General features: G+C 42.1%; 1 protein-coding gene across 1 annotated transcript; it reads left to right on the top strand.

Moving 5' to 3' along the window:
• The first annotated feature begins 4,367 nt into the window (after positions 1–4,367).
• LOC138898194 (uncharacterized) lies at positions 4,368–5,072 on the top strand. Its single transcript, XM_070184235.1, has one exon. It carries the CDS (start codon positions 4,368–4,370, stop codon positions 5,070–5,072), a length of 705 nt encoding a protein of 234 aa, XP_070040336.1.
• The last annotated feature ends 9,159 nt before the right edge of the window (positions 5,073–14,231 follow it).

Genomic DNA, 14,231 nt, shown 5'->3' with positions numbered 1-14,231 from the left:
TCGTGTGGCCTTGTTTCAACTTCAAACCTACGATTTTGATTTTTCCTATTCGTTCATATGCGTTGTTACACACACTCGGTATTCTCTATGTGCCGACGGTTTGTGATGTTACGGATGGGTTACCTTTGGAGGCTTGATTATCATCGCAACATGCTGTCTAATCTTGGGTAGATGTTGTGATAGACTATTCGGTCATTCATTTTTGGTACAAAATGGATTCTTGCATCTGGTTGGTAAGCACGAACTTGGGAAGACTGGCGGGTGGCCTAGTTGTTGTGATTATGGTGGGTTCATGGTAAAGTGTTGATTTGAGTACATCCGGGGGGTCATCTCCCGCGTGATGCGTTCGGATCTTGTGTTTTGTATGAGGCTTCCATTCATTAGAATCCATATATTATCATTTCAGAGCATTTGGGAGAAGTATGCTTGACTATTCCAAGGGTTGGGTGTGTGCTTGACAGAGTCTTCAGAGTGTTCTACGACTAGTATTACATGAGCTTATGAAGTATTCAGCTGATTCGCGGTGCGGGATCGGGGCAGCTATGAAGATATGGTACTATGGATTACCGACGATGTGTTCTACGGCTTCGAGCAAATTGGGGGAGTCTGTTATTGATTATCGGATTGCTGGAACATATGTGGTATCCGTTTTTGAGCTGAGGGATTGCTTGGTTATTTTTTTGAATCGTCATGTGCTAGTGAAGCGCGGGTTGCTCGATGAGTATTAGCTGTGTATTGAATATCATAGTAAGGTGAGTGGTTATCGAGAAGGTTCTAATGAGTTCCAGATCATATGTGGCATTTAAGGACTCCTGAATATATGAATGAATAGGGCTTGAGATCAGTGGTGAATGGTGACCGGATCTGCGATATTTCTTTGTCAAGAATGATTCTACATTGCAATATTAGAGAGATGCAAGAAATGGCTTCGAATATGCAGAAGGTACCTTCCAAGCGAGCATATTAGATTGAGTTACTTTTGGGTTGTCAGTATGCGTGACTCGGTTGAGTTAGGGGAGATTAGTTCTGATGACTTGATTATTTGTTAATAAGTTCCAAAGAATTCGCCATGGTTATGGCTATGGCCTGGAGTTGATGTTTTCTACAGGTATAGTAGATATATTACGTGTGGTGATGTTGCCCTGGTTTAAGTTAAATGGAAAGTTCTCATTTGATGAGGTGTTCGTCCTCATTGTCATCCATAGTTGATTATGAGATTTTCGTATTTTCTCGAGTTAGCATGTTAGTGACGATTGTTTTAAAAGTTGCGAGTTAAAGGTTGCGGTTTAGTTTTGAAGGGAAGGATATGAGTTCTTGATGGCGCGGATGACTTCAGATGTTTAAGAGAATGCTGGAACTATTTGATGTCACCGGAGGATAGGGCGCATTTTGGCAGGTGCATTTTGTTTGGAATTGTGGATATTTTCTTGTATGATGATGGAGTATGACTGGCGTATCATCCATTTGATTAGCGGTGTTAGATTGAACATAGAGATTCTAGTATTCATGAGGTTTAGAGACTGGATGTTCTCGTAGGCAGACTATTCCTTGATTGTGAATTGTGAAGAAATGTTGAGGATTGGATCATTGATGGTATGTGTTATGGAAAGGTTGCTATAAATGTTGGAAGGTTATTTACCTATTTGGGAATGATAAGAATTTAGTTTACGGATTATTTGTGAGCCTAATGCGAATGTGTATTCTGTATAAACATAAAAAACTCCGAACTCCAAAAAATATATCTAGAAGCCCTTTCCTCCGAGCTCGGCACCCAAGCCGATCCCAAAGTGATTCGTAGGCCTCATATCCCCAAATATAATAGGACCACATATCCAAGCGAGCATGTGAACTCCTATACGTGCACGATCAAAGGGAACGATTTGGAAGATGACGAGATCGAGTCGGTATTGCGTAAAACGATTGGAGAAACTTTGTCCAAGGGAGCAATGATATGGTATCACGAAATGCTCAGGGAGCTCGTGTCAATATTCCAAATGGAGATGATGGACCTACCACTAGTTTCAGATGATTGGTCCGTCCATGAATTCACTCAGGGGATCACCCCCCAATGTTCCATGGCCTCTCAATAGTGAAAACAAAATTTGGTGGAGTACCCTGTGATAACCTGGGTAGACGTCCACAACAGGTACCAGTCAAAGATTAGGGTCGAGGACGACCAACTCTAGCCCACTTCTGGGTCTGTTTACCCCGTAAGGATCAATGATATATATAAAAGAGCCATTTATCGAGAGCCAAAACCGGTCCGACATCGATATCAACCATACAACATGGATCGAAGGGGAATTGGATCCGAGAGTCACCCCGTAAGGAACAAGAAGAGAAGTGATCGAGGGCCTAGTGGCTTGGGCTTGATGAGAAAGAATGGGTTTGATAGGGCGCTCGAGAGTAGGGAAGCACCAAGATTATCGGAGTACAAATTCAACATGGATGTTGCCACCGTCCCGTCGGCTATAGGGCGCATCAAAAAGACCAAGTGGCCCCGAACATTATAGTCCAATCCTACCTAGAGAGATCCTAATTTGATGTGTAAGTATCATGGCACTCATGGTCACAAGATCGATGATTGCTAATAGTTAAGAGAAGAATTTGCTCGGTAATTCAACAATTGGCACCTCTGAGAATTCCTGAGTGAGCGCGCAAAAAACCACTTTAGGAATAGGGATGCCAAGAGGAGCCTCATCACGTGATCAACATGATCATCGAGGGAGTCGATGTCCCCCAAGGCTCAATGATAAAACGCACTAAAATGTCTATCACAAGGGAACAACGCACCAGGATTGCATTCCGGAATGAGCATTCTTGTTTAGCGTCGAAGATGATGAGGGCATTGTACAGACTCACAATGATGCACTAGTAATATATGTACTTATTGATAAATATCGGGTTAAACGTGTGCCTATTGACCCAGGTAGCATGACCAACATCAACAAATTAAGGGTCGTAAAACAATTGGATCATAAGATCATAAAAATAGGGTCCATCCAGGAAGTTAAATACCCAGAGTTATTAAATAACGTAGTGGTAGTACCTAAAAAAGCAAATAAATTAAGGATGTGTGTGGATTATAAAGATCTAAACAGAGCATGCCCAAAGGATTCTTTCCCTTTTCCTAACTCGATCGAATGATCGGCGCGACGGCCGGACACAAGATACTCAGTTATCTTGACACCTACTCTGGGTACAACCAAATTCGTATGGACCCGGACAATCAAGAAAAAACTTCTTTCATAACGAAATTTGGCACCTACTGCTATAACGTAATGTCGTTTAGATTAAAGAATGTCGGTCCCACCTACCAACGCCTCGTAAACTAGATGTTCGAAGAACAAATAGGGAAATCAACGGAAGTTTATATTGATGATATGTTGGTCAAGTCCCTGAGATCAGAGGACCATTTGAAACATTTGCAAGAAACCTTCAGTATACTAAGAAAATACAACATGAAGCTAAATCTAGAGAAGTGCGCATTTGGGGTCGGTTCAGGCAAATTTGTCAGATTCATGGTATCTAATTGGGGGATAGAGATCAACCCTGACGAAATAATGTCCATCAAGGACATCACCATAGTCGACAACGTCAAGGCAGTTCAGAGACTGATCGGGCATATAGCAGCATTGTGCGGGTTCATCCTGAGGCCGACGGACAAGAGCCATCGGTTCTTCTCCCAATTGAAAAAGAAGAATAATTTTTCTTGAACTCAAGAGTGCCAGCAAGCTTAGGAAGAACTCAAGCGATACCTATCGAGCCCCACTTTGGTGCACACTCGGAAGGCAGCCGAACAACTGTACCTCTACTTGGAGGATTCCAAGGTGGCGGCAAGTGGTGTTTTAGTCCAGGAGGAAGAAGGTACACAATTTCCTATTTATTATGTTAGCAGAACCCTAGGTGATGCCGAAACAAGATATCTTCACCTAGAAAAGTTAGTGCTCGCCTTGCTAAGCATTTCCAGGAAACTAAAACTATACTTTCAATGCCACATCATATGCGCCGTAACCTCTTACCCACTGAGGAATATTATGCATAAGCTCGATCTCTTAGGCCGGCTGGCCAAATAGGCCATGGAGATCAGCGGTTATGATATCTAGTACCGACCCTGGACTACTATAAAATTCTAGATCCTGGCGGACTTTGTGGCCGACTATACGCCGGCCTTGATACCCGAGGTTGAAAGGGAATTGTTGCTCACCTCGGGGACTAATTCAGGGATCTGGACCTTATTCTCGGATGGTGCATCCAATGCAAAAGGGTTTGAGCTCAATATCGTGTTAAAACCACTCACGGGCATCGTAATTAGATAGTCTATTAAAACTATTAAATTGACTAACAATGAAGACGAGTACAAAGCTATGATCGCAGGTCTAGAACTGGCAAAAAGCCTTAGGGCCAAAGTGATCGAAGCCAAATGTGACTCCCTCCTCGTCGTAAATCAAGTCAACGTAACATTTGAAGTGAAAGTGGAACGGATGTGGAGATACATGGATAAATTACAGGTAACCATGCACCAATTCAAGGAATGGACTCTGCAGCACGTTCCTCGAGATCAAAATAGTGAGGCCGATGTACTAGCAAACTTGGGGTCGTCTGCCGACTCCGATGAATTCAGCTCGGGGGCAATGATGCAACTGATGAATTTGGTGGTAGAAGAAGGTCATGCAGAAGTAAACTCGACAAGTTTGACTTGGGATTGGAGAAACAAATACATTGACTACTTGAAGATAGGAAAATTGGCATCAGATCCCAAGAAATCAAGAGCCCTACGTACCAAAGCTGCCAGATTTAGCTTAGTCGAATGGGCATTATTCAGGAGATCCTTTTTTGGCCCATTGGCTAGAAGCTTTGGTATGGGAGAGACCAAATACGACATGATAGAAGTTCACGAGGGCACTCGTGGGAACCATTCAGGGGCAGAATCCTTAGTTCAGAAGTTAATGAGAGTCGGGCCAGCTACTACTAGAATGAAATGGAGAAGGATGCAGAAGACTTCGTGCAAAAATGTGAAGAGTTCCAAAGACATGCTCGATGATTCATCAACTAGGAGATATGCCCGATAATTCATCAACTTTGAGATATGCCCGATGATTCATCAAGTGGGGGATGGACATTGTCGGCCCCCTGCCATGGGCGCCCGGTAAAGTCCAATACATACTACTCATGACCAGTTATTTTTCTAAATGGGTTGTGGCCCAGGCGTTAGAGAAGGTGCGGGAGAAAGAAGTCATCGACTTCATCTGAGATCACATAATCTGTCGATTTGGGATACCGGCCTGGATCATCTGCGACAACGGAAAACAATTCGTCAGCAACAACAAGGTAAGTAAGTTTTTCGAAGACCATAAGATCAAGAAGATATTATCAACTCCTTACCACCCTAGTGGGAATGGGCAAGCGGAATTGACGAACAAAACTATACTCTTAAACCTGAAAAAGAGGTTGATCGGTTCGAAAGGAAAGTTGAAGGAAATCTTGCCCGAAGTCATATGGGCATACCATACTACTTCAAAGTCAAGTACCGGAGCAACCCTGTTTTCTCTGGTCTACAGAGCGGAAGCCTTAATACTTGTTGATGTAGGGGAGCCGAGCCTCAGGTTACAGTATACTACTGAAAATTCAAACAACGAGGCCTTGACCACGAGTTTGGTATTATTGGATGAAAGGAGGGAAGTCACCCTAGTCCGTTTGGCTGTATATAAGCAACGATTAGGGAGGTACTACAACCGAACAGCCAACCTCAGGCATTTTCAAGTCAGGGACACGGTATTGAGAAAGGTAACACAACAAATCAAGAACCCAAACGAAGGGAAATTGGGCCCAAATTGGGAAGGACTATATCGAGTCATCGGAATAACCGGCAAAGGCTCGTATGCAAATATCAACAGTAACAATAACACGGAAGAAACCTCGTGCAACCCCAAAACAACAACCACACGACAGAAACCTCGTGCATCATAATAATAACAACCGCACGACAGAAACCTCGTGCATCACAATAATAACAACCGCACGACAGAAACCTCATGCATCACCACAACAAGTACAACAACAACAATTGGTAATAATACAAAGTACAACAAGTAAATCAACTCCAGAACTTTTAAATCACAAGAAACGGTAGAAGCAATTCACAAGGAATAGCCACAGTAAAGAATGCTAGGCGTAAAGAGAACATCTCAATAAGGGAAAACTAATGTGTAGCAACAATCCCACAATATACGTTTTAACAACAGGGAAGCTAACATGAGTCAAATAATTCCAAATAAAACAAGTCGACTAAGAGATAGGATATCTAAACTTCTTTTAAGGTTAGAGGAAATTTCGAAGGATATTCAACAATTCAATTAAGGATAAGCAGCGGAAAAATAATCATAACCTCAATTAAGACTGAACAATTATAGGATGAGATAAGCAGTTATGAAATGATAGCATGACAATAGAGGAGGTAAAATCTTCAGTTAAGTCAACTAAGAGTCAAATAGGCAATAGGAGTGAATCCTGAAGCAATTAATTCTAATTAAAGCATGTAGAAGTGAAACTAGTAAATAGGAACTTAAATCATATCAAGAACAACTTCATACATGCTTCGAAAGTATCACGTCGATCCGTCCCATGTGTTAGATTTCAGCTCTGTCCAGTTAGACAAGGATTTGACTTACGAGGAGGAGTCGATGGCTATTCTAGCCCGGCAGGTTCGCCAGTTGAGATCAAAGAGTTACCCTTCAGTTCGAGTGCAGTGGAAAGGTCAGCCTGATGAGGCGACAACTTGGGAGTCCGAGTCCGATATGCGGAGCAGATATCCCCACCTTTTCACCAGCTCAGGTACTTTTCTATGTGCGTTCGAGGACGAACGGTTATTTTAGAGGTAGAGAATGTGATGACCCAAAAGGTCATCTTATGTTTAGAACTCGATTTTGCGCTCCTAAGCCTAAAAATCTCATTTTTACCTTCCTCGATTTGTGTGCACAGTCCGGGTATTGGCCCGGAAGGCTTATATGTTAAAAACTGATAAAAATAAGAATATTTGCCCAAAACCTTCAGTTGAGTGGACTTCGGTCAATATTTTTGATAAATAGGCCCGGATCCATGTTTTAACGGTTCTGATGGGTCCGTATCGAAATAAGGGACCTGGGCGAATGCCCGGAATCGAATTCGGACGTCCCTAGCTCGAGTTATGAATTTTTGATAAAAATTAAAAGTCTGAAAGTTTAATGATTTTTAACAATTGGTCGATGTTTGGACTTGTTGATACCGGGTTCGTATTTTGGTTCCGGAGCCCGGCATAGGTCCAATATAATATTTATGACTTATCTGTGAAATTTGGTGAGAAACGAAGTTGGTTTGATGTGATTAGGACGTCCGGTTGTAAAAATAGGAATTTTAAAGCTTTATTGAAAATTTCATTGGATTTGGTGCTAAGTTCATAGTTCTAGGTATTATTTTGGCGATTTGATCATACGAGCAAGTTCATATGATATTTTTTGACTTGTGTGCAGGTTTGGTTTGGAGCCCTGAGGGCTCGGGTGAGTTTCGGATAGGCTACAGGACGTTTGGACTTAGAAAATCTGGTATTTTTGCTGCAGCAGTTGTTCTGGTATGTTCTTCTTCGCGTTCGCGAAGTTACTCTCGTGAACGCAAAGGGTAAGCTGGTCAGGGTGAGTTTTTACTCTTCGCGAACGCGAAGGCTTGGTCACGAATACGAAGCGATAGCTGAACTGAATATCATGCCTGAGTCCCTCAATGAATCTACGGACACGCTCTCTAACTGTAGCGACCAAAGTAGGTGCATGCCTAGCCAAATCACTGGATAACACGACATGCTCTGACACATACATTGTGCTCTGGCGCAACTGCTCAAACTCTGTGCGCCATGCCTCTCGAAGGGACTGAGGTACAATCTCTCTCAGGAATATCTCTGAAAACTAAACCTATGTAAGTGAAGCTAACTCGGTTGGGCTACCCAACTCATACGCCCGTCACCACTGATAAGCCGCTCCCCAAAGCTAGAACATAGTAAAAGCAACCCCGCTTGTATCCAAAATACCCATAGTACAGAGAATGCAATGACACTCCTACAGAAAACCCTGTGCACTATCTGAAGCCAAACCACTGAAAGTAGGAGGGTCATATTTCTTGAACCTTGCAATTCTAAGCTACTCTTCTTCAGATGTTGTTGCCCTGACCACGGGCTGAACTGGAACCACAGTCTGTGTCACCATGACACCTGGAACCTGACCAAAATGAAATCGCTGCTCTAGGGTGTGGGCAACGGGAGTCTGGGTTCCTTCCCCGGGTTGTGAAATAGATGGTGCAACCGGAATCAACCTCTCCTGAGCCAATGTACTAAACATGCTCAGGAACTGTGCGAAGGTCTCCTGAAGTCCGGAGGAAACATCAGGCGCCTCCAGTACCTACCCCCCAACTGGAGCTACTGGCGGCTCCTCAATTGCTGCTCTGGTAGGTGCTCTAGCTGCGGTGCGTGCTCCTTGTTGCCCTCTACCTCTGCCCCTAGTGACATCTGCTCCGGGGGTAACGTCATCAGTAACTGCAGCTCGTGTCCTCACCATCTTTGAGAGAATGGAATGATAAAAGTTCAAACTTCGAGATCAATGAACTCGCACGATAGTAATGAAGGAAGTGAAACTATCCTAATAGTTCTATAGCCTCTCGAAGATAAGTACAGATGTCTTCGTACCGATCCGCAAGACACTACTAAACTCGCTTATGACTCGTAGCACCTATGAACCTAGTGCTCTGATACAAACTTGTCATGACCCAATTTTCCCTCTATTGGGTATCGTGATGGCACCTAATCTTAGGGACTAGGTAAGTCTAACATTTATTAAATAACAACAATAATTAAATAACATCTAACAATCTTTGAAATGGAAACCTCCAAAATAAATTTAAAATTCCCAAAACCGGTAGTACAAGCCATAAGCTCTACAAAGTGTTTGCTAGAAAACTTCAAAATATAACTGTTCAGAATTAAGAATAAACATTGCCAAAAAAAACTTGAAGGTGACTCCGGAGCCTGCGAAAGCAGCAGTAGGTTTACCTTGAGTCTCCACAGCAACGACCCACACAGTGGCTAATGAACAAATACTGGATCTGCACAAATATGTGCAGAAGTGTAGAATGAGCACACCACAGCGGTGCCCAGTAAGTATCAAGACTAACCTCGGTGGAGTAGTGACGAGGAACAGTCAAGACACCCACTGGTCTAATAAACTCAACAACTATAAGTATATGAACATCATAAATATGATATCAGTATAAAGACTATGCAATATGGCTCGCAATACAGTAATGGCAATAAGAAAGGAAACAACAAGTATCAGCAGAATACCCCAAAAAATATGACTCAGAAAAGTAAATGGAACACAACCTACATTTGGAACCATAAATACAACAAGGACAAGTAATAACTCACCAACTACAATCGCTTTTACATCAGGTTTTAGTCATCAAACTCCACGAGGTACCAAACCTCAGACAAATCACAACTCGCGGGTCTAGATACCTGAACCTTAACACTTGGCATCATGTGCCCTCATTACATTATATAACTGCACTGACAACTCACGTGCCAATAGAGCCATTCTCACATAGAAGGCAAGTAAACAAGGGTGAGCATCTATGCTCAAAAATATTAAGAACACCTCTTATCCGATAAGAGTTCTTAACTACGTGTATGCTTGTGCAAGTGTCCTAACATAGTCCATACCAGGAAATAAACATAAGGAAAAAGAACGGACATCACGTAGAATATTTTTTCACAGCTTTCACAAGATAAATCTCACATAGGTAAGTGTACCACTACACAAATATCAACAACAAGAATGCCCCCAGGCAGTCACAAATCATCACAAATGAATCCCTGATACAAACCACCTTGTCTCGCCACATGTGCAATAAAAGAATAATTGCCTGCCTTGTCTCGCCACACGTGCCTAACAACGTTCCCACATTGTCTCGCCACATGCGCAACCCACATATACATATCCCGCCTTGTCACACCGCATGTGCAAATATCAATAGTAACAATAGCACGGCAGAAACCTCCTGCAACCCCATAACAACAACCGCACGGCAGACACCTCGTGCATCACAATAATAACAACTGCATGGCAAAAACCTCGTGCATCACCATAATAAGTACAATAACAATAATTGGTAATAATACAAAGTACGACAAGTAAATCAACTCAAGAACTTTTAAATCACAAGAAACGGTAGAAGCAATTCACAAGGAATAGCCACAGTAAAGAATGCTAGGCGTAAAGAGAACATCTCAATAAGGGAAAACTAATGTGTAGCAACAATCCCACAATATACGTTTTAACAACAGGGAAGCTAACATGAGTCAAATAATTCCAAATAAAACAAGTCGACTAAGAGATAGGATATCTAAACTTCTTTTAAGGTTAGGAAATTTCGAAGGATATTCAACAATTCAATTAAGGATAAGCAGCGGAAAAATAATCATAACCTCAATTAAGACTGAACAATTATAGGATGAGATAAGAAGTTATGAAATGATAGCATGACAATAGAGGAGGTAAAATCTTCAGTCAAGTCAACTAAGAGTCAAATAGGCAATAAGAGTGAATCCTGAAGTAATTAATTCTAATTAAAGCATGTAGAGGTAAAACTAGTAAATAGGAACTTAAATCATATTTAGAACAACTTCATACTCGGTGAATATAAGGACCTAAGAATCCTAAAAGGCCAACTTTTCACAAATAAGACCGAGCACGGACTCGTCACCTCGCGTACATGGGCTACAATCAACATAGAAGACTCAAATCCTAAGGGGAAAATCCCCCACACAAGGTTAGGCAAGATACTTACCTTGAACCAAGCTCAATCAATCGGTCACAATGCCTTTCCCACAAATATCCGACTCCGAATGGCCCAAATCTAGCCAAAACAATTAAATATCATGAATACAACTATAATAGGCTAATCTAATAAATGAAATCAAGATGTTAATAAAAAATACAAAATTTGTCCTAAAAGGTCGACCTGGGCCCACGTCTCGGAATCAGGTAAAAGTCACAAAATACGAACACCCATTTACTCACAAGTTCACTCGTACCAAAATTATCCAAATTCGATGTCTAAATCCCAATCAAAATTCAGAAATCTTAGTTGAAGAACTTCTTCCCATTTTCCCTAAATTTTCAATCCAAGCCTGAAATTTAATGAAGAAAACAACTATAGATTGAAGAAATACAACAAAAAATGATTTAGAAATCGTTGCCCCAAAGCTCTCTCTAAAGATCCCTCGAAAAATTGCCAATTCCCGAGCTCCCAAGTCCAACAATGAAGAAATGAATCAAACCATTGATTTGGCCATTTTTCTGCCACTTAAACCGCATTTGCGGACCTGCCTTCGCACATGCGTCACCGTACCTGCGGAATTCCCATCCCAGGTGTGGATTCCACTCAAAACTCAGCGTCCGCTTCTCCGATCCAAGGGTCGCACCTGCGTGTGCGCACCTACAGACCCATGCCCGCTTCTGCGGTCCTTCATCGCTCCTACGATTGCTCCATCATATCTGCGGGAATCGCAGATGCTGAATTTACCTTGCACCTGCGACCCCTGGCACTCATCCACATTTCTGCTTCTGTGCTTGCCTCTCCGCACATGCGATCCGGCATCTGCAGTCTCTCCACCGCAGGTGCAAAAATACCAGATGCCTGAAGACTTCAGCAACAACACAAATCTACCTTTTGATCCGTTAAGCACCCGAAACTCACCCGAGGCCCCCGGGACCTCAACCAAACATACAAACCCGTCCTAAAATACCATACGAACTTAGTTGAGCCCTCAAATCACATCAAACAATGATAAAATCATGAATCACCCTCCAATTCACACTTAAAGAACTTGAAACTTCAAATTCCTACAACCAATGCAGAAACCTATCCAGCCATATCTGAATGATCTCAAATTTTGCACACAAGTCATATTCAATACTACGGACCTACTCCAACTTCCGAAATCAGAATCCGACTTCGATATCAAAATGTCCACTACTGGTCCAAATCTCAAAAAATTTGACTTTCGCCATTTCAAGCCTAAATAAGCTAGGGACCTCAAATTCACAGTCCGGACATGCTCCTAAGTCCAAAATCACCCAACAGAGCTAAGGGGACAGACATAACTCTATTCCAGAGTCATCTTCATACAGTTCTGACTGTGGTCAAAATCCTAAGACTTAAGCTTCTATTTTAGGGACTAAGTGTCCTAAATCACTCTGAATAATCCGGTAACTGAATTCAACAATGCATGTAAGTCAATACATATAATACGAAGCTGCTCAGGGCCTTATGTTGCCTAATAGGACTTAAATTCTCAAAATGACCGGCCAGGTCGTTACGGCCTCGGGTGAGTTTCGAAGGGTTACCAGATCAAATTTTGGACTTAGAGCTTTGCTGGAATATTTTTGATGCACTATCTAGTTTCCTTCATCGCATTTGCGAGTGGAGTCGCGAAGAGGAACTGTGGGGTAGGCAAGATTTACTCGTCGCATTCGCGAAGGACAGGTTGCGTTCTCGAAGTGTTGGGCAGGTTGTGCATCGCGAACGCGAGAGGGTTGTCGTGTTCGCAAAGAAGAGAGGGAGTTGGGGTTGGACCAAACGTGTTGGCCTACATTTTCGTGTGAGAGGCTTCACGTTCGTAAAATCCTGAGGTCGTTAATCATCGCGTGGGATCTCGCATTCACGAAGAAGAAATTGTGGCAGCTGATTTTTGTGCTTCCCGAACGCGAGGAAAGGGCTGCGTTCACGAAGGAGGAAATTTTGGGCAGCACAAAATGTGGTTTGTGAATGCGAGGCAATGGCCGCGTTCGTTAAGAAGAAATACCTGGACAGAGAGTTTAAGTTCTGATCATTTTTGACGAATTGGAGCTCTAGAATAGGCGATGTTCTGGAGAATTTCAAGGAAAATAACAAGGTAAGTGTTCTTAACCCAATATTGGTCAAATTACCCGAATCCATGGTTGTTTTTAACATTTAATTGGTGATTTAAGTTGGAAAAATTGTGAAAACCCTCTTGGTTTAATTTGAAGAATTAAGGGTCGAGATGATGTCGGAATTTGGTAAAATTTGTATGGTTGGACTCGTGGTTGAATGGGCGTTAATATTTTGTAACCTTTGTCGTGTTCCGACATGTGGGCACCAAGAGCAATTTTTGAGTGCAATTTCGGATTTTGTTGGAAAATTAATATTTCTATATGGAATTAATTCCTATAACTTGTATTAACTGAATTGAATTGTTTGTGACTAGATTCGAGGCGTTTGGAGGCTGATTCGTGAGGCAAAGGCCTAGCAGAATAAAGAATTACACGGTTTGAGGTAAGCAACAGTTCTAAATATGGTTCTCAGCGTATGAAACCTCGGATTTTATGTTATGTGATCGGTTTTGAGGTGACGCACATGCTAGGTGACGGACGTGTGGGCATGCACCGTAGAAATTGTGACTTGGTCAAATTCAATGGAACTGTGTAGTCGAATAATCTGTTATTATTTGTACATTCTCCATATAGTAGAGAAATTGAACCACAAATCATGTTTAGATTATGTGTTGGCACTGTAGGGACCCACAGAGGTCGTGTACATATTAAATTATCTGCTAAATTGTTGTTTTGTACTCAGTTACAGTTTACTTATTTATTTTATCTCAGTCTCTATTGTTCAGTATTGATGCATCATATCAATGTTGTTTGGGCTGATTTTTATAGTTATCGATAGCCCGAGATATAGGAGAGATTTATTACTGAGTGAGGCCGAGGGCCTGATTGTAAGATATTGATACTATAGTACGTGAGTTGTCCGTTCGGATCTAGATATTGATACTATAGCACGTGAGTGGTCCGTGCAACACTTGATTTGTCTGTGCGGATCTAGATATTAATACTATAGCACTTGAGTTGTCTGTGCTGCACGCGAGTTGTCCGTGTGGATCCAGATATTGATACTACAACACGTGAGTTGTCCGTGCAGCACATGAGTTATTCATGAGGATAATAGCACTTGGGCTGAAGGAGCCCCTCCGGAGTCTGTACAAACCCCTAGTGAGCGCATGTACCTACTGAGTGCTAGTGCTGAGTGCTGAGTGAATGGAACGGCTGAGTGACTGTTGTCCTGAGAGGATGCATTTGATTTCATTAATGTTGCACTTCAACTGTCTATATCACTATTTTAAAAAT

This window comes from Nicotiana tomentosiformis, chromosome 8 (assembly GCF_000390325.3).
Source record: "Nicotiana tomentosiformis chromosome 8, ASM39032v3, whole genome shotgun sequence".
In the NCBI taxonomy this organism is placed as follows: domain Eukaryota; kingdom Viridiplantae; phylum Streptophyta; class Magnoliopsida; order Solanales; family Solanaceae; genus Nicotiana; species Nicotiana tomentosiformis.
The sequence above is the reverse complement of the archived record's forward strand: the minus strand, read 5'-3'. Positions and strand labels throughout refer to the sequence as shown.